At 39.9% G+C, this 26,455-nt stretch overlaps 2 protein-coding genes across 2 annotated transcripts in view; both read right to left on the bottom strand.

The window, feature by feature from the left end:
- FHL2 (four and a half LIM domains 2) overlaps nucleotides 1–26,455 on the bottom strand; it is a 115,327-nt gene that overhangs the window by 25,352 nt on the left and 63,520 nt on the right. The window contains exon 3 of the mRNA XM_036756049.1: nucleotides 3,095–3,269. Coding sequence (XP_036611944.1) covers nucleotides 3,095–3,269 — 175 coding nt within the window. The remainder of the gene's footprint in view (nucleotides 1–3,094; nucleotides 3,270–26,455) is intronic.
- Nucleotides 16,243–16,756, bottom strand: LOC118847535 (60S ribosomal protein L28-like). The gene has a single exon (XM_036756050.1). It carries the CDS (start codon nucleotides 16,708–16,710, stop codon nucleotides 16,297–16,299), a length of 414 nt encoding a protein of 137 aa, XP_036611945.1. The 5' UTR covers nucleotides 16,711–16,756; the 3' UTR covers nucleotides 16,243–16,296.

Raw genomic sequence — 26,455 nt, 5'->3', positions numbered from 1 at the left:
GTATGGAAACTCCCTCCATTAATATAGATCAATAATTCCTCTAACTTTAGTCTTAAAAAGTCACCTGATACTCTGAGAGTTTAAAAGATTTACCCATGATCACATGGCTAGTGTGTGTCAGATGCAGAATTTGATCCCACATCTTCCTGACTCCAAGGTAATTAGTGCTTTATCTTCTGTGACATGCTGCTTACATAATGTTATTATTTTTATTTTATCATTATATATATATATATATATATATATATATATATATATTAACAAATCCGTGATTTCATATAAGGAGCTCTGGGTGAAGAACTCCTTCTATCAGTGCAAAAAAACCCACCTGCTCTGCAACTCTCGATCTAGTCTAACCCAACAAACATTTTATAAAGTACCTACTATGTACAAGGGCTACAAAGACAAAAGAAATAGCAAAAGAGTCCGCTTTCCTTAGGGACTATCTTGGGCAGCTCACTGGCACAGAGTCAAGCGTGCTAGGCCTGGAGTCAGGAAGATTCACCATCCTGAGTTCAAATGTGGCCTCAGACACTTACTAGCTGTGTGACCCTGGGCAAGTCACTTAAACCTGCTTGCTTGAGTTGCCTCTTCTGCAAAACGAGCTGGCTAAGGAAATGGTAAACCACTCCAGTATCTCTGCCAGGAACATCCCAAATAGGTTCATGTAGAGTTGGACATGATTGAAAAAACAAACTTGACTGAACCTCTTTCCTTCCTCCCAAGGGATTTTACATTCTTTTGGGGAAGGTTGAGGGGGATATAACAGATACACAAATTTGAATAGGTGAGAGATAACATTAACAACTAAGGGAAACTAGACGATTCCCTGATGGCAGGAACTCCTATCTCATAGGGTATGATGCCTTGCTTCTAGTAAGTACTCCATAAATGTTCATCAATTTTTAATGGTACCCATAATGATGATCAAGTTCAGAAAATGTTGGATTAGATTTAAAGTAAATGTGCCAAGAAACTTTAATTAAAGGGTTCCTAGGAATCTTCGATTCCCCTTTCTGCTATCAGGAAATGGAAAAACTGAACCAAAATTCACATATGAACTGAATCGGTAAGTAAAAGGTTTCATTTTGGAAACAGCCTGAAAATACATAAATGCTTTGACTTCTATTTTGATAGCACACTAAATACTAACCATAACTGCTTGCAAAACCTCAAATATTTTTACAAATATGATACAGACATTCTGGCTCTACCTGGCTATATTAGGGAAATACTGGAAAATGCTTATTTGTTAGATGAGTGTTTGAAAGCAAATCTCTTCCACATGGGAACCTGTTTTATTTAGTCTGAAAAAATCCTATTTTTTTTAAAAGATTAGAAGCAAATGAATGCTTGCATATGGGAATATTGTTATGAGATTGACTTCCAAATAGGACTCCCCTCCACTTAACAGGAAGGGATCTGCCTTCCTCTTTCTCCTTTAGAAAGAAGAAAACCTAGGTTTTTCATACTATGGGTAACAGAAATTTTTTTCTGACTTTGGTTTCTCATACTAAGAGGAAGTTGCTTTAAACTTTTGAAACAGGGTCTAGGATAATGAGAATTATATGATAGTAATAAATTATTAAATTTTGGACTGAGTTTTAAAGAGAGGTTGCAGAATTTCTCAATGCTGTTTGGCCTAAGAAAATTACTGCCTGTTATAAGAAGTGATCAGGGAACCTCTGAATTGGTGAATTCCCATGGAACTGAATTTCATCTTGACTGTTTGCTCAGAGACATTCACAGGAAACTCCTGATGGGTTCATCAGCACCTTGGGGTGTGGAGTGTTGAGTCAACAATATGTGATCAAATGTCAGAGGGTTCAGACTTTTATTGAAGAAATGTTTTCCCTGAATTGAGTCTATAAGAGATGTGGAAATGATTCTGCCCTCCCTCTCAATTTAGGCAAATTTTTCTCTCCCTTGGACTTTCAGTAAGAGAGTAGAGGGGCTTTCTCTTTGTTCTTGAAGACCAAGGAGGGGAAGGAAGGTTGCTTTAGCAATCATCCATCTTCTCTGATCCCAACCCCTCCATGCTCAGTTATTAGTCATCTTAAGCACAACCCCCTTGTCAATGAGACCTAGTAAACCATTCCCTGGGCTATCCTCAGCAAAGAGCCAAAGTCCAGCTTCATGGGAGGTGCTCTAGTCTAGTAATTCAGGGGTGCCCCTGATCATCTCTGGTCTATTTTTTATCTTGATTTTGATGCTTGCTGACCAAAGGCAGGAGGACAGATGAGATGATTTCTCAAGCCTCCTCATGGCCCCAAGGTTTACAAAAGTTGCTCCGATTTTTAAGTCTGAAAATCTAGCCCATTTTGGTATAAGTTATATAGAAGTGGTGATACGGATTGCAATTTAATTTGTATAGCAAAGTCCCAGGTAAGTAAACTCCCTCTACCAATTCACATTGGCAGCTTCTTTCCAACTAACAGAGACTTGCCTACTACATTGAGATATTAAGTGACTTGTTCAATCATGAAGCTGGTATGTGTGTTCGGGGTAGTATTTGAAACCACTCTTCTTGGCTTTGAATTGGGCTCTCACACAGTAGTAATGATTTTTTTGGGGGGGAGGGAAGGGTTACCTCCCCCCATCGTCATCCAATTCTATCAGCCTCTTCTTATCTGACTTCTCTCAAGCCACTTTCTTCCCATCAATAAACATATGATTTCATCCTCAAAATTCAATTGTTAGTGGAGGATAAAAGAGAGAAAGCAACTTGCACATTGACGATGAAGACGCATTGAGATGGCTTGTGCTCAACAGTTAGTTGCTTGATAGAATCATTCCTTTAGATACATGCCAAGTACACATCCATTAAATAAAGGTACTGCTCCTAAAAAGCATGACTCAGTACACTCTACCTGGGTTTTCTGGGTGTTTTAACTGCTACTCTGCAATCAAAAAAACTGTTAAGCAAACTCTAACTAGTCAATCAGCACATAGCCCTGGACCAAAGGCAATGCAAATGCAGATCAAGGGTACTTTTACACAAGGGCAAAATGTTAGAATTACTAGAACCATACTTTAATTCCTTTGTGGCATTCATTTAATCCCTTTTCTGAAATAGAAAGTAACACATCCTGACCTGGCATGATTGTCTTCTTGCACTCCGAGCATTTGGAAGAGTACTCGTTGGAGTAACACTCAGTACAAAGGAGATGTTCATCTTTGGCAGCAAAAGGCTTGTCCACCAGAGAGTTCTTGCATTGGAAGCAGTGAAAGCAGTTCTCATGCCAGTGCCGATCCTTGTAGGACAGATCCTGCAGAATCCCAAACCACAAAAGAAACAGTGAATATTTGGCAGAATGAAGAGTCAAGGGACCCTAAAGACATCTAAACATAATTCCTTTTTTATAAAATTTTTAATTAAAACCTATATACATAATAAGAAAAGAAGAAGCATATTATAAGCTTATATATTAAAACTTAAATATAAAATAAGAGAAAAATTCATGTCATGTGCACAGCAGAATGTGAAAGGATTCAAAATATATAGCAATAAATTTCCATTTCAAGAAAGCCTATGTATACTACACGTTGTGTTGACAGCTGTCCATCTTTTCTTTGCTTCCTTGTAGGTTTTCTTTTGTTCTCTGCTGTACACTTTTTACTTTGTTCTTTTTTCCCCCTTCTTCCCCCTTCTTCCACCTCAGGCTACAGTGAAGTGTATTTATATTTATATATAGACATATACATACATATGTACACATACATACATATACAAACATATGCTTTCCCTAATCTTTGTTTTTATGTTCATGCATATCTTATTTCCTAACCCTCCTGACTCCTCTGCTTTCCTTCTCCTTGCTACCTTGACCTCCTATTACTTAACCTACCTGCCTCAACAATCTCTCCCTTATCCTCGCATTCCCATAAATCTAAACAGCCTAACTGGGCTTGATGGTGAAAATCTGCAGTGTAAAATAATCAAATGTCCAGTATCAGGACAGACATTGATTGTTTTTTTTTAATTTTGCCCTGCCTGATTGCTGAAGAGAGGGTAAAATCGTTCGCTTTTGTATGCATTTAAAATATCACCTTAACTCTGACCAATACAGTGACCAGCCCCCATTCCAGGGGATCAATGATGAAAGATCTCCTGCTGACAGAGAAGAAATGGATTCGAGATGCAGAATGAAACATTACATTTTTTGACATTGCCAATACAGGAATTTGTCTTTCTTGACTATGCTTATTATTACACTGGGTTTGTTCATTTTTTAAAAAATGGGTATGGGTGGGGAAGGAGAGAAAATAAATGCTTGCTAATTGAAAAAATAAATTAAAATTTAAAAATCAAATAGCATCTTAGTTGGATTTTTGTAATGTTATAGAAAACAGGCAGCATTTCGCTTAGGAGTCTCATTTTTTTTAAGTAAACCTAATGTATCAGTCTTTATGATGGATAACACCCCTGAAGCTGACTGACAATTAAGAATGCATTTTTCATATTTGGGAGGACCATTAGGGCTCTTTGGGGCCGAAAAGCAAAGGTAATTTACTAAAATTGCATGCCAGTGTCTTGAAAGAGCTAATGCATAATCCAAAAGTTAGATCCAATTCTGTCATATCTTCCTCTTATGATTAAAATTTTTTCCTTATTTTTCCTTTGGATTTTTATTCACAAGTGACCAGAAACTATTTATTATTGAAGAAGAGACAGAATTATGAACTAGAGGCAAGTTCTCCCCATGATGCTTTGTTTCCTAGGCGACCCAAGCTACCAGGCAGCAGGGCTGTGCAATTAAGGCTGCCTGTCAAAAACATCCTTCTCGAGGTATTTCTGTTACTGAAAATTGTTAACAGGAAGCATATGGAGAAACAGCCATGCACAAGAAGGTACCCCAAAGCAAACCACTTTCCCTACCCCTCTCAGAAGTAGAAGGTGTCTAGGCATGGTGAAAAAGAGAACTGGCTCTGGATTGAGAGGACTTAAATCTAGCCTCTGACGCTACTTCCCTCAGCCTCAGTATCCTCAAATGTAAAATGAAGGGAATGAATTACATAGTCCCTGAAGTCTCTTCCAACTCTATGAATTGCTGGAGACAGAAAATGCTAGAGTGTATAATGTTGAACTGTACTGACTTGGAGACCAAAACATGAATTTGGATGAAGCTATGGACCCCAAATCAGAACAGAACTATCTTGCTGAGATATAAACCAAACCAAATCCATAAATGCATTTTTTTTTCTGATCTATATCCCAAACCAGAGGCTTATTTACTGAGGTTTGACCATCAGGTTATAACTTTTTTTTCAGTCCTAAACTCACGAAGACTGTCTATCTAGGCAGGCATGGAAATGCTGGGATCAGCATTGGTCCTGGGAGTACCTTACCAAAGAAATCACAGATCTTTTGATCAAGGTAAATTAAATTAAAATCAATTGGTTTGCTTTTCACTTACAATTTGGTTTAGTTCAAGCAATTTGAAATATGTTGACACTTCGCAAAAAATTGATGCATTTACCTACCATAGCATTGTATGGTCCTAGATAAAGAGTTGGCCTCTAAATCAGGAAGGCACTGGACCAAGTCCAGTTTCTGACACATACAGTCTGTATGATTGTGGGCAAGACACTTAATCTCTCTGCCAGGTAACTCCCTAAGACTCTTAATTAAAGAGCAGGTACAAATCCACATAGATAGAAGAAGGTTCAGGAAGAATCAACCTCTGTAACAGTGAAATCACAGTACTATCCCTTCACCTCTATCCCCTTTCTAGATACCTATGAAGTGTGGCATACTGGATAGATGGCTGGTCTTGGAGTCAAGAAGACTTGGGTTCAAATCTTACCTTCAATACATACTAGCTATGTGACTCTTAGCAAATCACTTAACCTTTCAGTGCCTCTAGGCAATTCTATTAGTATGAATGACAGATGACTTATCAGGCTGCAGCGTTTCCCCACCAAATATTCATTAAACCAACAAAATCATAGGTCTGTACCAAAAAAAAAAATCAAAGGAACAAATCCATTACCCAACAATTATATACATGGACATCTATCTGAAAGGAAAAGCCAAGGTCTTGATCTTCACATTTTCCTTCTTCCCACTTTGATTTAAACCTCTTTTATTCAACGGCTGGAAGAAGTTTGATAAGATGACCATAGACCTGTGCCACAGCATTTTTGTAGAAATTTGTTTTCATGATGTCTCTCTTTACCTTTCATAGGCTACGCCTCATACCTGGAGTCCTTTCCTCTCCTTACCTCTACTTCTTGGGATCCCTAAATCCCTTTAAGGACTAGCTCTAGTGTGACCTCTTGCACGTCATAGGTCGTGATCGAGAATGAAGGATGAATAACAACCTTCAAGAGACCTTTCTTGGTTATCCCCACAGTTGTTGGTGTGCACCGCCCCCCTCCAAGTTACTTTGCTTTTATTTTGTATAAATATTTTTATCTGTGAACATACTGCACCACCTCTAGTAGAACTTAAGCTCCTTGAGGGCAGGAACTGTTTGTTATTTGTATTTGCAATCACAGCACCTAGCGTAACTCCTAGAACAGAAAAAGCACTTTACAAATGTTTACTCTTCGATGTATCTTCTTGTTCAGATCACAGTTATACCCTGCATACCCTGGGTTCTTTTGAGATCAATAAAATATCACCTATCATAATAACTAGAGGGAAAACATGGTGAAGCGCCTGGTCCTTGCTCCTCTCACCACAAACAAAAAAGAAGGGGAAAACCGTGGTGGGCTGGAAATTTGAAACATTATGATGCAATGTGATATTTTACCAAATGGAGGTGAATCCAAACTCCTTCAGCATTGCAGTCGTTGATCATAACACATCACTACACATCTGTCTACCCAGAAGAGGCTTCAGGTAGCTTGGGTCCTGCCCTCATCTATCCTTTGTGTTTAGGAAGAAACCCTCACAGATATTTTCCTTTATCTGCATGTTATTAGCATGTCATGATGTTCAGATTTCCCTTTTCTTTTTCCAAAATGGTTTTGTAAACTCTGTTTTGTACCATTCCAAAGTTCTGCAACAACCAAAATCTTAAACCTTTCAGTATCACATTTTGCAACAATTCATTCAATTCATTTCCCCCCCTCAACAAAGGAAGTTGAAAGAAAAAATCACTCTCAGGGGAACAATTTTTTTTCTTTATCTTTTAACAGAAAAATGCAAGTTAGATCCAATTGGGAGGAGTTGTTTTTGTTTGTCTAAAACTCTGACGCTGGTGTTCTGGAAAATGGAATGACAGGCTATCTTTATTATTGTTGCCTTCCATGACATGAAAACGTACATATTTCTTGTTATTTTTTTTTCCTTGTCTTCTCCCCTGGTCTCACCTACAACCCCCTCCCCATTTCCTAAGTTTGCTATTTGATTTTCTGGATGAGATTGGTATGTAGGTTGTTTTCTGTTACAACTCCCACCTTCTCCCACAACACACACAAATAATATTCAATTATTCACTCTTTCTCTCAGTAGATTTCTTTAGGCAGCAATCAAAATCTGATTCAGACTCTTTTTTTTCCTTTGGAAGGGGGAAGGCAAGGCAATTGGGGTTAAGTGACTTGCCCCAGGTCACACAGCTAGTAAATGTGTCAGGCGTCTGAGGCTGGATTAGAACTCAGGTCCTCCTGACTCCAGGGCCGGTGCTCTACCCACTGTGCCACCTAGCTGCCCCTCTTGCTGTACTTTTAATGCACCTCCACCTAGCTGTCATATTTGTTATTTGTTCAAGTTGAATATGCCAAGTTGTCTTCCCTAGTTCTAGGACTACTTTCTAATTAATAAGTGCCAATTTTGAAATACTACATTCTGGGGCTAGTCGTGCAGAAGGGACCCAAGCTTCCACCTTTCTGAGTCAGTATGATTATAGATGAAGTCCATGATCACATATGCTTTTTAGTTACTTCTTCCCGAAGCCATAAGAAAAGCGTGGTGATAGAGGCTCCTAATATTAGGGAATGTTCTCTTTCCTACTTTCCCCACTTTATCTGAAGCCTTCACCCCTCATACTCCTCAGGGACCTAGGAATGGGTTTTTTCAGACTATCCTCTGCTTCTGATCTCACCCCGCTTCACCACTGGACTGTCCTCTCTCTGGGTTACTGCTTTCCCACCCTGCTCAACTGTTTTCTGCCTCAACGGAAAACGATCTTAATTGTAGCTCTGCTGCTTGCATTGCTAATTTAATTTCCCCCAATTGCCAGTTCAAGTTTGGTATTCTCACTTCACAGCCTTCTCTTATTCTTCCATTTCATTACATTAATATCAGTGTAATGGGGAGCCTGGTTGTGCAGTAGATAGAACTCTGGGCCTGGAGTCAGGAAGATGCTAGTTCAAATCCAGCCTCAGACACTTACTAGCTGTGTGCCCTTGGGCAAGCTACTTAACCCTGTTTGCCTCAGTTTCCTCATCTGTAAAACGAGCTGGAGAAGGAAACTACAAACCACTATAGCATCTTTGCCAAGAAAACCCCAAAAGGGGTCACGGAGAGTCAGACACAACTGAAATGACTGAACAACAGCAACAAATGGGCACCCTAAGTGGTGTAATGAACTTGGAATTCTGGAAGATCTGAGTGCAAATCCTGCCTCAGACACACATTAGCTATGTAACCCTGGGCAAGTTACATAAATAACCTCAGCCTGCCTCAATTTCCTTCTCTGTAAAACAGGGGTAATACTAGCACCGACCTCCCAGGGTTGTCATGAGAATACTGGTAAATTACTTTGCAGACTTTAAAGTGTTATTTAAATGCCGGCTGTTATTACTATCAGTGGAGAGAGCACAGGATTAAGAGGCAGAGACCTACGTAAAGGTTCAAATTCTCTGCTACTTAATCAATTAAGCTTAGTGGTCTCAATTTCCTCAATCGCAAAATGTGAGATGACCAAACAGGCGCTGAACCGGATGATACCTAAAATCCCTTTTAGCTTTAATTATATAGTGGCTATCATTAAAACCGAACCACTGTGTTTCATTTTTCTTTCTCGGCTTTCCTTGGTCATTTGAGAAGCCTAACAAAACATCTTCAAAGAACAGATTGAAAGTTTAAAGTGACCTTATAGGTCATCTACTCTCTCTCCTTCTTTGCACAGATGAAAGGAACTGAAGCCCAGAGAGGGTTAGTGACTTCCTCCAAGTCACACAGGCAGTAACAGAGCCAGAAAGGGCATTCCCACTCCAATCCCCTGCCTCCAAGTCCAGAGGTTCTTTCCACTGGGCTACCTTGCCTCCTCTGACCAAAAAACAGGATTTGAGATCTTGATTAAAGTAGACTGAGTGAAAAAATTTCTCTTCAGTCAGTCAACTATTTCTTCTGTGCTCATCTCGTCACCTGATAAAGTATTGCCCTCCCCATGGTGGAAAAACAGCAAACTGCTTTCCACATCCAGTGACTCATCCCCCAGCATGAGATGAGAAACCCAGGAGCAGGGGGGGAAAGGGGAAGAAATGTTAATGATTTGCATCTTTTGATGCTGGTTTGTTTATACATGTTAGCTACTCAGCTCAGAGGGTAAACCTCATGCAGAGACCTGGGATACAAGTTATTAGTGCAGGGAAAAAAAGAAAAATAAATAGAAGTTCAAGGGATTTTGCCTTTTTAGGCCTAACTTCAAAAATTTTTGAGAAAGAACCTCCAAGCAAAACATCATAAAAGCTGAAAACCATAAGGACTTCATCATGGTATCCTGTCTTGCTTATTTTGTCCCCAGCAACCACTAAAGGAGCAGTTTAGGGTGAAGGCTTATGTATGTGGGGAAGATGAATTTAATAGGTCTGTCTTTCCTCTTGAGTGCACAAAGAAAAATCACTTTGTGGTTCTTATTTTTTTATAGAATGTCAGTTATCTATTAAACGCTTCTTTATACATTATATAACAACCTTGTGAAGTGAAGTGAGGTATCATCATTTCTGGGCAGCTAGGTGATAGAATGTTGGGCCTGGACTCAGGAAGACCTAAATCCAAATGCCATCTCGGACACTAGCTATCTGATCCTGGGCAAGTCACTTGCCCCTGTTTGCCTCAGTTTCCTGATCTGTAAAATGAGCTGGAGAAGGAAATGGCAAACCACTCTGGTATCTTCTCCAAGAAAACCCCAAATAGGGTCACGAAGAGTTGGACGTGACTGAAACAACTGAACACCAACCATATACTCAGCGCTTTTAAATACATTATTACATTGGTTCTCCATAACAACCTCACGGAGTGAGCGGAACAGATATCACCATACCCATCGTACGAATGAGAACACTAAGACTCAGAGAGGTTACATGACTTGCTCAAGGCCACTCAGCTGGTAAATAATATTGCCAAGACTTGAATTCAGACCTCTGATTCAAGACCGAGGAGCTTGACTTAAATTCCAGGCAAAAATTTTGAACATGTGAATGGAATGGTTAGACAATATCTAAGAAAGAAGTATTGATCTCTAAGAATCAGTCGGTAGGGCTTCGCCAAGAACAAATCAGGTTAAACTAATCCTATTTCTTTTGTTCACAGTGTTATTCAATCAGAAAATGCTGTAGTTATAACTCACTTAGTCTTTAGCAAGGCATTTAACAGAGACTTCCTATTCTGCTGAGAAAGACAGACATAGGATAAATGGCTTAAAAATGATTTGGCCAGATCCAAAGGCTTGTTATTAATGGTTTGATGTAACTTGGAAGGAAGTCTTTAATGGAGGGTCTCAAATATCTGGGGCAGGCCCTATGATGTTTAAAATGTTTATCAATTGCATAGATAAAATGATAGATCATATAATTATCAAATTCACAGATGATACAACTCTAGAAGATCCAAAAAGAACTCTACAGGCCTTAATGCTGGGCCAATTAGATTAAATAAGGTGAATTTTAGCAGGGTCATCTACAGTGGAACCATTGAATTTGGACTCTCATACTACAACAACTGAAACGCTGTTCAAAAGAGTAGAAATAGTGCTAAAGAAAAGAAAGATGAGAAGAACACTACAGTAGACCAGAGGTGGGATGTGTTATGGAGGAGACACAGTTTTGAGAGAAAGATATTTAAAATAACTAAAAGAAAGGAAAATATCAAATACTAGGAAAAATCATGGAGGTCATTACTATGCTTCCAGAAATGATATCAAGAAAATGTCTAAAACTACTAGGGGTGGTGAACCTGCGGCTTTGAGACCACATGTGGCCTTCTAGGTCCTTGGGTGAGACCTTTGACTGAGTCCACGTTTTACAGAACAAGTCTTTTTATTACAGGGATTTGTTCTGTGAAGTTTGGATTCAGTCAAAGGGCCACACTTGAGGACTTAGAGGGCCTTGAGGCCACAGGTTCCCCACCTCTGTACTAACCCATATCTCTAATTTCCCATCTCTTCAAAATCTATGTGAGAATAGTCTACACTTATACCAACCAAAGGTGCCCAATGATAATGACAGTAGAAAAATAGGCAGACTTTCATAAACAATGTTCTCCAACAAACATATTCTTTTTATTGCCTGGACTGGTTTGCCTGAAAGGTATCCAGAAAACATGATCCTGGTGTCCTTAGTTTTTGTTGATTATTTTTTTTAAAGCACTCGATTTGGGAGAGCAAAATGCTGCCTTCTCCCTCTTCCAACAAGGTGTCTCCCACGCATGTGCTAAAGTCACACAAAACTTCTTTAAGAGATATTACGATGGAGATAACTTTTTGATGGTTATTAAAAATCAAGTAGGGCATGAAACAAAATGAGTGAATTGAAAAGGAGATGGGCTAGTCAGAGAATGAGGATGAATTACAACCAATGGACTGGCTCTATCATCATTTTAACTCAGCCTTCATACTCGTAGTCAACTGTAACATCAATTCCTATTCTGATTTCACCTTCAACTTCAAACATGTCTGCTATTGACCTTCAGCTGAAATGCATAATATCAATGTATCCTAGTTTTTAAGAGCTAAAATGGGTCTTAGGATAAATCAAGAGAGACAGAGCACCCAGTGGAGGATTTATAGGAGGTCATGGACAACTCCTGCTCAGGAAGAGAAGGTGTTGTTGAGTTGTGATCTACCAGCAAAATGTTAAAGTAAGAGTCCAATCTTACATTTGTATTCAAAAAGTCAATTTCACAATATAAAATGAAGGTCTGGTAGCTAGACAGAAATTCATCTGAAAAAGATTTTGGGGATTGGTGGTTAGTACTCTACGAGCCCAAGAAATCAATAGTGCAAGATGACAGCCAAAACATTAATGAGATCTTAACTTTTATTAAAGAGAATTATACTTCTCAGGACTAAGGAGAAGGTCACCATGTTATATACTCTATCCTAGACAGATTGTGATTAGAGCATTGTATTCAGTTCACTTGCTGGGTACCACATTTTCAAAAGGATATTGACAAGCTGGAGTACATCCAGAGAAAGGCACCCAGGATGGTCGGGTGTTTGAAGGATATGTCATATGAGATGAAATTGGGGATATTAATCCCCAATATAGTAGAAGAGAAGACTTTGGGGATGGGAGAATGATGGCCATCTTTTGAGTATCTGAAAGGAATCACACTGAAGAGGTCTGTGTTACTCAGCTCTTTGCAACGTTGGGTAGAAGTTGCAAAAAAGGCAGCTTTAGTCTTGATAGAAGGAAACACTGGGGCAGCTAGGTGACTCAGTGGATAGAATGCTGGGCCTGAAGTCAGGAAAATTCATCTTCCTGAGTTCAAATACAGCCTCAGACACTAGCTGCATGACTTCAGGCAAGTCACTTAATCCTGCTTGCCTCAGTTTCCTCATCTGTAAAATGAGCTGGAGAAGGGAATAGCAAACCACTCCAGTATCTTTGAGAAGAAAACCCCAATGGGGTCATGAAGAGTTGGAAATGACTGAACAGCAAAATTTGAATTATACAGAAGTGGCATGGTCTGACTGGTATGTTTGCCCACCCTGGAGGTCTCCAAGCAAGGAATGGGTGACAGGGGTTCCTGTTTAGGAATGCATTGAATTACATAGTCTCTGAAGTGACTTCCAATGGTGATAGACTGATAGTCTGTGATTCTCTGATAACCTTTTCACTGTTCTTTCTATCAAAACATGCTCTCCGTTGTTTAAAAAAAATTCTAGAAATTAAGCTCTCCTAAGATTCAAACTGTTCCTGTAGTTGTTGTTTCCACATAATCTATGCCAGATTTCTTCAGATGATGTGACTTGTAATCAGCTTGTCAGAGGGCAAATGCTCAAAAATGATTCTCTCCTCAATCTTCCTGCTTAGATGGCTGAATTGCAGAGAACTCTGATAGCTAGTATTGAATCACCTAATATCAGTCCCCACCTTATCATTCCAGCTTCATTTTAAATTACTTACTCTCCTGCACTCTCTGATCCAGCCAAACAGTCCTTCTCTCTGTTCTCTACAGGCAATACTCCTCCCACCTGCATGTCTTTGCACTGGGCACCACCCCTCCCCCGCCCGGTACCTCTTCACTCCCTCCTCACTTCTGTCTCATAAAACCCTTCTCTTTCTTCAAGACAAAGTTCAAGCACCACATTCTACATTAAGCCTTGCTCCATCTATCTCCACATCCCATCTCCCATTCTCCAATGCTTGTGCTCTCCTCTTCATAACTACCTTGTATTTATATATTGTCCCACCCTTTCCTCCCCAATAGAATCTAAGATAAATTAATCTAAGTAAGTAGATTACTTCATTCTGTGTGGCCCCAGAGGCTGGCACACTTTCTGATATATAGTAGGTACTTAAATGCTTTTTATTGCTCATTAACTGCAGTAAGATTGTAGGCTACAAAATAAAGCCATAAAAAATCAGCATTTCTACACAGTTACTAACAACACCCAGGGAGAAGTAAGATAAATTCTATAAAAAAAAAACAAACTATAAATTTCAAAAATGGTAGGGAGTTGCCCTATTAGGAAACACACAAGGTTACATAAATACAACTATAAAACTCTTTGAGAGGAATAAAGAAGGCTTAAATAGCAAAATACTCACTACTCATGGTTGGGGCCTGCTAATATAATAAAATGACCAAGCTATCTATATCAATTTACAGTTAGTAGTATACCAAATTATTGATAGGTTACTTTTTTTTAGGATAGACGAGCTAGCAAAATTAATTTGGAAGAACAAAATATCTAGAATCTTAGGAGAATATGAATATACTTACAATAGGATTATTGTTGTTCAGTTATGTCTGACTCTTTGTGACCCTCTTTTGGGATTTTCTTGGCAAAGACACTGGAGTGGTTTACCATTTTCTTCTCCAGCTCATTTTATAGATCAGGAAACTGAGGCAAACCGTGTTGAATGACTTACCCCATGTCACACAGCTAATGAGGTCTGAGGCCAGATTTTTTTTTGTTTTTTGTTTTTTCATTTCTAATTTAAATTTATTTATTTAACATATTTAGTTTTCAGCATTGATTTTCACAATAGTTTGAATTACAAATTTTCTCCCCATTTCTACCCTCCCCCCCACTCCAAGATGGCATATATTCTGGTTGCCCTGTTCCCCAGTCGGCCCTCCCCTCTATCACCCCTGTCCCCTCTCATCCCCTTTTCCCTTCCTTTCTTGTAGGGCAAGATAAATTTCTACGCCCCATTGCCTGTGTATCTTATTTTCTAATTGCAAGCAAAAACTTTTTTTTTTTTGTTTTTGAACATCTGTTTTTAAAACTTTGAGTTCCAAATTCTCTCCCCTCTTCCCTTCCCACCCACCCTCCCTAAGAAGTCAAGCATTTCAACCTAGGCCACATGTGTATCATTATGTATAACCCTTCCACAACACTCATGTTGTGAAAGAATAGCTATATTTTGCTCCTTCCCAACCCATCCCGCTTTATTTTGTCCCTTGACCCTGTCCCCTTTTGAAAGTGTTTGTTTTTGATTACCTCCACCCCCATCTGCCCTCCCCTCCATCATCCCCCTGCTTTTATTTTTTTTATCTTCCTCCTCCTTCTTTCCTGTGGGGTAAGATACCCAATTGAGTATGCATGGTATTCCCTCCTCAGGCAAAATCTGATGAGAGCAAGGTTCACTCATTCCCCCCTCACCTGCCCTCTCCCCTCCCCCCACAGAACTGCTTCCTCTTGCTACCTCTGTGTGAGATAATCCACTCCATTCTATCTCTCCCTATCTCCCTCTCTCAGTATGTTGCTCTCTCATCCCTTAATTTGATTTTATTTCTTTTAGATATCTTCCCTTCATCTTCAACTCACCCTGTGTCTGCTCTCTCTCTCTCCTATATATGTATATATATATATATATATACACACACACACACACATATAATGTACATATATACACACACACATATATACATACATATACATTCACCTATATATACATAAACATATATATATATATATATATGTATGCATATTCCCTTCAGCTACCCTAATACTGACATCTCATGTATCATACACATCATCTTTCCATGTGGGAATGTAAACAAAACAGTTCAACTTTAGTAAGTCCCTTGCAATTTCTGTTTCTTGATTACCTTTTCATGCTTCTCTTGATTCTTGCGTTTGAAAGTCAAATTTTCTATTCAGTTCTGGTCTTTTCACTGAGAAAGCTTGAAAGTCCTCTATTTTATTGAAAATCCATATTTTGCCTTGGAGCGTGATACTCAGTTTTGTTGGGTAGGTGATTCTAGGTTTTAATCCTAGCTCCATTGACCTCCGGAATATCATATTCCAAGCCCTTCGATCTCTTAATGTAGAAGCTGCCAGATCTTGGATTATTCTGATTGGGTTTCCACAATACTCAAATTGTTTCTTTCTAGCTGCTTGCAGTATTTTCTCCTTGATCTGGGAGCTCTGGAATTTGGCAACCATATTCCTTGGAGATTTCTTTTTGGGATCTATTTGATGAGGTCATCGATGGATTCTTTCAATTTCTATTTTGCCCTGTGGCTCTAGAATATCAGGGCAGTTCTCCTTGATAATTTTTTGAAAGATGATATCTAGGCTCCTTTTTTGATCATGGCTTTCAGGTAGTCCAATAATTTTTAAATTATCTCTCCTGGATCTATTTTCCAGGTCAGTGGTTTTTCCAATGAGATATTTCACATTGTCTTCCATTTTTTCATTCCTTTGGTTCTGTTTTATAATATCTTGATTTCTCTTAAAGTCACTAGCTTCCACTTGCTCCAATCTAATTTTTAAAGTCGTATTTTCTTCAGTGGTCTTTTGGACCTCCTTTTCCATTTGGCTAATTCTGCCTTTCAAGGCATTCTTCTCCTCATTGGCTTTTTGGAGCTCTTTTGCCATTTGAGTTAATCTATTTTTTTTTTTTTTGGGCAGACTGACTTTATTAGCCAAAGGCAGGCCTGGCACCTTAGGTGCTCTTGGGTGGGCGGGTTCGCTTCTTCTTCACCACCACTGGCTTCTGGCTTCGAAGGATGGCGCTGGCCCGGCGTAGAGCAGCCATGAGGAGATCTTTCCGGTATTTATTCTTGCGGATGATATGCCGGACGCTGTTGAGTGTGGCCCGGGCATTTTTGTTGATTGTGGTCCTCACATAGGAAGTGGCAGGCTTCCTCTGACCTGCCCTCCGCTTCAGCACTACCACGATGCCCTTGCCGTCGGCGGCCGGCTCGATGCCCACCGTCTTCCGGTGGATCAGCCCGTTGTAGCGGAACGAGTTTCGGGCCTTGAGATTGTTGGGCTCGGTGCTGTACGTCTGCTTGTTGCGCTTGATCAAGAAGCTGGAGCAGTTCCGAAGGACCATCCACTGCAGGTGGGCCGACATGGCGGGGGCTGCACTCGCGGCGGCTCCTGGAGACGGAAAGGGCCTAATCTATTTTTTAAGGTGTTGTTTTCTTCAGTGTATTTTTCAGTATTTTTTTGGGTCTCCTTTAGCAAGTCATTGACTTGTTTTTCATGGTTTTCTCGCATCCTTCTCATTTCTCTTCCCAATTTTTCCTCTACTTCTCTAACTTGCTTTTCCAAATCCTTTTTGAGCTCTTCTATGGCCTGGGACCAGTTCATGTTTTTCTTGGAGGCTTTTGGTGTAGGCTCTTGCACTTTGTTGTCTTCTTTAGGCTATATGTTTTCGTCTTCTTTGTCACCAAAGAAAGAATCCAAAGTCTGAGACTGAATCTGGGTGTGCTTTCGCTGCCTGGCCATATTCCCAACCAACTAACTTGACCCTTGAGTTTTTCAGTGGGGTATGACTGCTTGTAGACTAACGAGTTCTATGTTCTACGTTTGGGGGGGAGGTGCCAGCTCTGTCACACCCACACTACTCGTTCCCCAAGAACCCCCACTCCGAACTGGGCTTAGATCTTCAGCAGGCTGTTGCACTCCTGCTCTGATCCGCCACTTAATTCCTCCCACCAGGTGGGCCTGGGGCCAGAAGCAGCAGCAACTGTAGCTGCCCCACCTCCGCTGCCCCCAGGGCTGGAAGCCAAACCGCGAACTCCTTCCACTCAGGCAGCTTTTCCCACTAAACTTCTCTGTTGCCTTTGGTGTTTGTGGGTTGAGAAGACCGGCAACTGCCGCAGCTCTCCAACACAGGGCACCAGGGCCCGCTCCGCCCGGCTCCTGGTCTGGTTGATCCACGCCGCTTTAGGCTGGGCTCTGCTCCAGTCCGTTCCCAGCTCCCAGCTCCGTGTGGGATAGACCTCACCCAGAGACCATCCAGGCTGTCCTGGGCTGGAGCCCTGCTTCCCTCTGCTGTTCTGTGGGTTCCGCCGCTCTAGAATTGGTTCAGAGCCATTTTCTATAGGTTTTTGGAGGGACTTGGCAGGGAGCTCAAGCTGGTCCCTGCTTTCCAGCCACCATCTTGCCTGAGGCCAGATGTGAACCCACGAAGATGAGTCTTCCTGATTCCAAGCCCCACTGCTCCACCATAGCATCTCGTAGTATTATCTAACTTCAAACTAAATTAGAAAGCAGTAATTGGTTTTAAAAAACAGAAAAGTAGCTAAGAAGAGACTTGATAATCGGGGATTAGGAGCAAGCTAAAACCATAGTACAATACCTGATAAACCAAACAGCGTAAATTATTAGGGGAAGTGACTTAACAGTGACAGCTGGGAAAACTGGAAAGGAGTTTGGCAAAAGTATGACTAAAATGCGTATGTGGCCTGATTATAAAGAGTCGCCCCATAAACAAATTAGAAGAGAATGAGATGAGGTACTTTTCACAACTAGAGCAAAAGAGAGAATTCTTACCAAACAATGAATGGAGATGAAAAATAGATAATAAAATAATAAAAATAGACAATTTTGACTACATAAAATTAAAGTGGCAGTATCAGCACAAGATAGAATTTGGCCCTGGAGCCAAAAAGATCTGGGTGCAAATCCAGCCTCTGAAAGATACTAAGTGACCTCTAACAAATCACTCACCCTGTCGGTGCTTTCACAGTTGTCTAAGATTATACAGTATGAAAGGGCAGCTAGGTGGTGCAGTGGATAGAGCGCTGGGCCTAGAGTCAGGAAGACTCATCTTCCTGAGTTTAAATCCAGCCTCAGACACTTATTAGCTGTTTGACCCTGAGCAAGTCACGGAACCCTGTTTGCCTCAGTTTCTTCATCTATAAAATGAGCTGGAGAAGGCAATGGTAAACCACTCTAGCATCTTTGCCAAGAAAACCCCAAATGTGGTCACGAAGAGTCAGACATGACTGAAAACAACTGAACAACCACAACAACATACATTATGGAGAAGATGCTAAACTGCTTTGATACAAGTTCCTCCCTGGAAGTTCCCTGTGCTAATCAAGTCATAGGTTAAACTCCTATCCTAAAATCAAAAAAGATTCTGTACAAATATGACCAATAAAGATTCTGTTAATAAATATCAGCTATGTTTTTTATTATGATCTTTCAATTTCTATTGTAAAAATTCTATAAAGTTCTTATTTTATTGGAATAAAATTTAATCCAAAATAATTAATGAGTAGCCTGCATTATAAAAATCATGGAGTAGGGAGGACAGTCTAACTTTTTTTTTGAAAATTCAGTAAAAAATGAGGGTTTATTACATAAAATTTAAGACAATCCACATATGATAAACATCTTTCAGAACTAAATGTGAAAAAACTTTTGTCTATTCAAAACAGCTCATCATATTTTCCTATACCTAAATTTGTACTCTCATTAGAAGGGAAGAAAAGGAAGGGAATGAACATTTTTACATTTGTGAACATTACAAATTATTTCACATCAACTCAACACAGTAGATGCTATTATTACAGATGAGGAAATGGAGGCAAACAGAAGTTAGGTAATTTGCCCAGGATCACACAGCTTCTAAGTGGCTAAGGGCTTAGATTTGAACTCAGGATTTCCTGACTCCAGGCCCAAGGGTCTATCCATTGTAACATCTAGCATCATCTAGAAGATTATGTAAAGTAATACATCTATCTGAGCTGCTTCCTACTGGAATTCCATCTTTGGAGACCTCACAAGAAAAAGCAAATAAGAGAAGACCTTATAACAAGAGGATGGGAAATAAATACTTGTCTGCTTTTTTTATTGACGCGCTAGAGTTGATGATGCTGCTGGATCATAATTTCAACATGTGATGCAGGATTTTAGCTCTGTGACTCCCCAAAGTACATCTAAAAATAATAGAGCCAAAGAAGCCAAAAATTAAAATAATATATAGGTGTACCTGTGCATGAAACCGTGCTAGGTATTATTTATCAGCAAAAGACTCCTTCCCAAGCTCTCTTTCTGCTGACTACAGGATGGATTTTTCAATAACTGACTTGAGATTTCACTGCTGCTTTACTTAACAAATTAACTTCAGACAAGAGAGGCAGCATGGCACAGAGGATAAAGAACTGGCCTTAGAGACATCAAGACCTGGATTCAAGTTCTGCTTCTAACATATATACTAGCAGTGTAAATGTGGGCAAGTCATTTAATTTGTCAGTGTTCTAGGTAATTTGGTATTCCTTTTTTCTTTTTCTTTTGAGGCAATTGGGGTTAAGTGACTTGCCCAGGGTCACACAGCTAGTACGTTTCCGAGGTCAAATTTGAACTCAGGTGCTCCTGACTCCAGGGCTGGTGCTTTATCCACTGCATACCTACCTGCCCCGCTTAACTTGAGTCTACAGATAGATTTTAGAAGGTCTTTTGCCAGAGAACATGAGTGGGAAAAATATGTCCATGTGTTTTATATATGCGTGTGTAACGTATATGTGTATGTGTATATATGCACACACATGTATGTATACATTTAATTCTCAATAACTCTTGGTTTTCTTGTATTTCATGCATTTAAACACATTATTCTGAAAGGATCCACCAACTTTACCAGACTGCCAAAGGGTTCCACGACACAAAAAAGGTTAAGAACCCCTCCTCTAAAGCTGTAAATTGCAGAGAAGGTGCCAACCCACATCAAGAGAGTTTTCTCATCTGGGAGTTTTCTCCATTCACCCAAAACTCACTAGAGTAAATTTACAAAAAGATACAATCTTTGCAGCTTTAAGCTTTTATAATAACAACAGCTAGCATTTATATAATGCTTTACGGCTCATAGAGCATTTTATATATTATCTCATCTGAGCCTCAAAAAACCCTCGGTTAGGTGCTATTATTAGTCTTCTATTACAAATGAGGAAGTTAGTCTGAGAGAGGTTAAGTCACTTGCCCAGAGTCACATGGCTATTATACGTTGAAGGTGGTATTTGAACTCAGATCTTCCTGACTCCAAGTTTAACACCCTATCCACTACATCACCTATCTGCCTGAATAACAATACTTAGCATTTATAAAGCTCTTTAAGGTGTGCAAAGTGCTTTACATATATTATCACATTTGATCTTGCCACTGACTCCATGAGATTGGTTCTATTATTACTCCCAATAGAGGTACCTGAATATCTCTAAATTTTATAATCATTTATTTACCTTCAAGGAACTTAAGCTATCCTAGATACGTATGTATAAATGTGTGTAAGTATATATGTATATGTGTTTTATATGTGTGTGTGTGTAGATAGAAAGATAGATAGGTAGATAGATAGATACCCATAAAGGATACTTTTAAAACCTCTTAGCCCAATGGAAAAATACTAAAACAAATCTGGTACCCATAGAAATATTTTAAATTAACGATAATAAAATAAACTAATAAAAATAAGAGAAGAATGCTGATAATTTAATAAGGTTGGGACCAAATTCCTCTCCCAAATTTCAGAATTTTTCATTTCAGAAATATTTCAAGACATGGGAAATGCTTCTAACTTGAATTTGCTATGTAGCACTCTTGTCTCTGAGAACAGCTGATCCAGTTAACAAAGCTAATGACTTAGGATTAACTGGACTCCAGTGTAAACTGAAGATGACATTATGCCATAGTTACACTTAGACAGAGTTAAACAGGGTCAGCTTGTCCACTTTCCCTCTCCTCCTCCCTAGCCAGCCCAACTCCATTTTATAAATGAGAAAATTGAAGCCTCAAGGAGATAGGATCAGAATTTGAGACCCAATATTCTGACTCCAACCAGATCTCTCCCCTCTACTACCCAATCTCTTTTGTTTCCAAACACTTAATGTTGCCTTAACATTTTTTCTTTTCTTTTTCATAATCTATCCTTTTGTAAGGAAAGATACAAATATGTTTACTGTATTTCTGGTGCTAATTATATCCTGGGTATTCAAATGTTACTAGTAAATTCCTGGAGAGATCAATTATGATTTTTTTGAGAACGTAGAAATACCTTCATCAAATGAACAGAAATGCTAGATTGTTAATTAAGAATGTGGAAGTGGGAGTTAGCAAAAATGGTATTCCAGAGGAAAAATCGGTGGGGAAATTAATATTAACTCCATTAATATGGACTCTATTAATAAACTCTAATAATTAATAATAACCATAATAATAACTATTATAACTCATATTTATGTAGCTCTTAAAGTTTACAAAATGCTTTCCATATATTTCCTCACTTGATCCTCACAACAACCCTGGGAGGTAGGTGCAAGTACTATCTCCATTTTATAGATGAGAAAACTGAGGCATAGAGGTTAAATAATTTGCCCAGGGTCACAGCTAGCAAGTGTTTGAGGCAGGATTCAAACTTAGGTCTTCTTGATTCCAGGTCCGATGCCTTCTGCAGTGGATCATCTAACTGCTTCAATGTTGAGAATGTAGAGAGTTTTAGCAATTTCTATTCCTCCAGAAAAGAGCAATGATTTTTAAACTTAACCCCTCAAGTCTCTAGGCAATTCTCTAAAACCACAACTCTTAGAGAAGGTGGTGGTGACCCGCATTGGTGAAGGAAGTTTTGTCATCCGGGAGTTCTCTATACTAATAAAATCACAGGCCTAGTCCTTATCCCATGACAAGTAAGAGGCAATCTAAAAAAAATGTGTACTGGTTATGAGCATGGCAGGTGCTCTCATTGTCTTTAGTTATAGGACTTTGAAAGTTTTTTTTTTAATCTGTCCATCAATAATTTTATAAACATTAAACTAATGTAATCCATGTTCCAGGGCTCTTCCAAGACTCCGGGTTTGAATTGACCACGTTCTATACTGGGAGCTGGCCTCCAAAAGGGTCATGATCTGCCCTTGGCTCATTGCTTCCCACCTGGAGTTTCTCTAGGAAAACTTCCTGCTATACTTGTCCTAGAGTTCATTTCTAGGTTTTTCCATTAGTGGGTAACTGATTGTTATATAAGAACTCAAAGGCATATGGGTACCAGAATCTTTACCTTATCCCACAGAAGATGCTGAAGATGCAAAGGTCTCAAAGGAGCCCAGGATCAGATTCAGAAATACATGAAACACCTGGCCTATCAGCTCACCTTAGAAAGGGATTAAACTAGACTTTACCACCACAGCAATTCTTTGACATTCTGGTTGATACCTAGCACTCCTATAGGGTCTTACACATTTCCTCACAGCTGGCTACCATCCGACTGTGGTTTGGATTCCAGTCAGAAGGAGATACACAGTTTGGGGCTGCTGAACAAGTATGCCTTTGCCATTAGACCTTCCTTATCAGAACAGCTCTTTAGGGCAGCTAGGTGGCACAGTGAATAGAATGCCCACCCTGGAGTCAGGAAGATCTGAGTTCATACACCTTAGACACTTACTGGCTGTGTGACTCTGGGCAAGTCTCTTAACCCTGTTTGCTTCAGTTTCTTCATCTGTAAAATGAGCTGGAGAAAGAAATGACAAACCACTCTAGTATCTTTACCAAGAAAATCTCAAATGGGGTCACAAAGAGTTGGACATGACTGAAAAACGACTAAACAACAAAATCATAATACCTACTGCCTTTACTTTCCAAGCAGGATAATGCCCAACAACTAGGTGGGTCTTCCTTTTATGTTCCAAGGAGCCCATTTGTAACAACAATTCTACTTGCCACTTGCCACAAGGCTGTGTAAGGCCAATAACACCAGAACACAGGACAGTTGCTAGCACAGGTTATTTGATCTGCTTTTCTAAGGAAAGCAACTTAGTTCAGGGGAAAAAGTCAGCACCCTGAACTTCAGAGAAAATATAAACAGAGCAAATAATACAAATCAACAGATAGGCTTCTAGCTGTCTGACCAAAGCTATAATACATAGTTACAAGAGAGAGAAGCACCAACATCTGGATTTTCATGGGGGGGGGGGGCCTCCTTAACGGCTACCCTGAGTCTGTACACCAACACTCTTCCAATGAGTGAGCCCCAAACAAAATGCTAACCTCAGAGTATGTATACACTTTTTCAGGGCCCGAGGGCTTCACACCTCTTCAGGGCTTCACACCTCTTGTGACCTAATTAACAAAAGGGTATGAGCCTTCCTACAAATAAAGCCAAGGCTCAATCAAAGCCACTTGGTTGCCTTAGTGCTGAGAAGCACTCCAAAAGAAAAAACATGGAAAAGTCCCATTTTGCTTGCCAATATACCATTATAGCAAGAAATCCCCTTCTCTCCCTGCAAGGTCCAATCTCTGAGCTCTCAAGCTTTGAAACTCTTGAATCTGAGTTCACCCATGAGACAATGCTAAAGCCTGGGGCTCTCTCCTCAGACCAAGTCAGCATATGCATGTCTGCTTCTGCAGATTGATACCATTTCTTGAGCTGGGAAAAGCCCACTCTCACAATCTTTTCTCTTGTGTCATATACAAATATAGGCAACTCCTATGTTCCTCTGCCCCAGGGCAAACTTTCACAGTTGCTGGGGAGAGCTAATTGAGCATGAACCGGTTTCCTTTCCCCCTCCTCTTAAGCCCCCTAAGGACCAAGTCTGCTCTGCTACTCACTGACCTGTCTTCTGAGTGTGAGACAGAAGTCCGAAAGAGCGTCAGAAAGAACGGGTCTGTGATCTTACTTTTACAGAGCACACTGAGAGAGATGGCCCCTCTGTGTCTGTCCCGTAGTACAAGCCAGCTAGTCATCTTAGAGACGGCTCTAGGATCCATTCAAGGATTCTGTCCTTTCAGCCGGATGTTGTTGTTCAGTTGTTTCAGTCACGTCCAACTCTTCGTGACCCAGTTTGGGGTTTTCTTGATGAAGATACTGGAGTGGTTTGCCATTTCTTTCTTTGGCTCATTCTACAGATGAGGAAACTGAGGCAAACAGGATTAAGTGACTTTCCCAGGGTCACACAGCTGGAAGTGTCCGAGGCCGGATTTGAACTCGGGAAGATGAGTCTTCTTGATTCCAGGCCCAGGGCTATATCCACTGTACCACCTAGCTGACCTTTTAGCCACATACCATCCAGCATATGTCCTCAATCTCCATGGAGATGCCCCTCAAATGCCTGTAAAGCCTTATGTCCTGCAATCTCACCAAGCTGACTTCAAGTCGACAGGGACTTCCCTAATCAATGACCCTCATATTAGTAACTTTTATAGTTAGGAGGATGGTCTCATGCCAACTTTCATTACTAATATGACATTTTCTGCCCTCCCCCATTAAGTTAACAAGTGTTACAAAGAACAGTATTTTAGAAACACATTGGATGTAATTTCTGCAGCCAAGTTGCCATCATCTGGGAAGGTCCTCAGGGAGAATGGCTGTAAAATTTTCCCCCTTATTATTTTTTTCTTCATAGCAACCTCGGGTATAGGTTTGATTTTATAGTGCCTCTCTCAGGGCTAGAGGGTATAGGAATTCTAAGCTATTTATGTAGTGTCGCCTCCATTAAAATATCAACTTCTTCATTAAAAAAAAGTTGTTTGTCTTTCTTTGTGTGCCATAGTAAGCATAGTAAGCACCACTGGTGGGACAGTGGATAGAGCGCTGAGCCTGAAGTCAGGACAGATCTGAGATCAAATCTGGCCTCATACTTACCACCTGTGTGATCCTAGGCACGTCTCTTAACCTCTGTTTGCCTCAATTTCCCCAACTGTAAAGTAGGGATGATAAACCTCCAAGGGTTTTTATGAGGATCAAAGGAGAGAATATTTGTAAAAAAGTGCTTAGCACAGTACTTAGTACACAATAGGCTATACGTAAACGTCTATTCCCTTCCCCTCATGCTTATGATTTGTCTGCTTCAGTCCCATTCTTTCATTTTCCAGCTTCTCTCCTGCGGAAGTATCCAAAATTAGCCATCGACCAGTCAACGAGAGCCATATTACTAGTGACACACAAGGCCTCATAGAGTCCATATTTCTGAGGGGAAATGACCAAGTCCTTATCACCACTACCGCCTGCTCCAGTCCAGAAAAACAAGAGATCTTTCCTTTAAGAACATTTCTGTATTTTCTCAGAGTTGTACACAAGACAAGGCCTGTGATTTACGGGGATCTTCTGATGAGGAAATGCTTTCTACCACTAAAGGTTGGCACCATCTCTGAAACTTGAAATCTTAGTTGCCTGGGGCCTTGAGAAGTAAAGCGATTTGCATCTAGCATGTGTTTGCGGGCAGAATTTTCCTGAATCCAAGATCTATTCTTTATCCATTATGCTGCAATGCCTCTCTATTAACATATGTAATTAATATAATAATTATATTAATTAGAATTATTTAGTTAAAACACTCTAATTACATTATAATAATATGGAATATGCTTAAGGAACTCACAGAGACATACATTAAGCGTATAGGAATAAAGATAAGACACAAAAATTCTGAAGTGTCTCCCTCTCCAATCTTGGGTCTTCAATTACCTATCAGACATCTTGAACTGAATGTCCTAAAAAAACACCTTACATTCAAAATATCTAAAACTGAACTTACGATTGTTTCCTTCCAACCCTCCCTTCTTCCTAACTCCCCTATTACTATACAGGGTATCACAACCTTCCCAGTCAGCCAGGTTCACAGTCTAGATGTCATCTTCAAGTCCTTGTTTTCTCTCAGCCTTCATGTTAAATCAGTGGTCAAGTACTGCCATGTCTATCTCCATAACGGTGATACCATCACCTCCCATGGATTCAGTTATCAACTCAGTGCAGGCAAGTCCCGTATAAACTCTCTCCTGAACTCCAGTCTTGAATCTCCAACCACCTGTAAGACGTCTCAAACTATTTTTTCAAATTCAGTGTGTCCAAAACTAAACTTATCTTCCCCTACCCCAAGCTC

This window comes from Trichosurus vulpecula, chromosome 4 (assembly GCF_011100635.1).
Source record: "Trichosurus vulpecula isolate mTriVul1 chromosome 4, mTriVul1.pri, whole genome shotgun sequence".
Classification (NCBI taxonomy): Eukaryota; Metazoa; Chordata; class Mammalia; order Diprotodontia; family Phalangeridae; genus Trichosurus; species Trichosurus vulpecula.
The sequence above is the reverse complement of the archived record's forward strand: the minus strand, read 5'-3'. Positions and strand labels throughout refer to the sequence as shown.

Excerpts from the sequence above, each read along its gene's own strand:
- LOC118847535 (XM_036756050.1), bottom strand. The coding sequence starts at position 16,710 with ATGTCGGCCCACCTGCAGTGGATGGTCCTTCGGAACTGCTCCAGCTTC.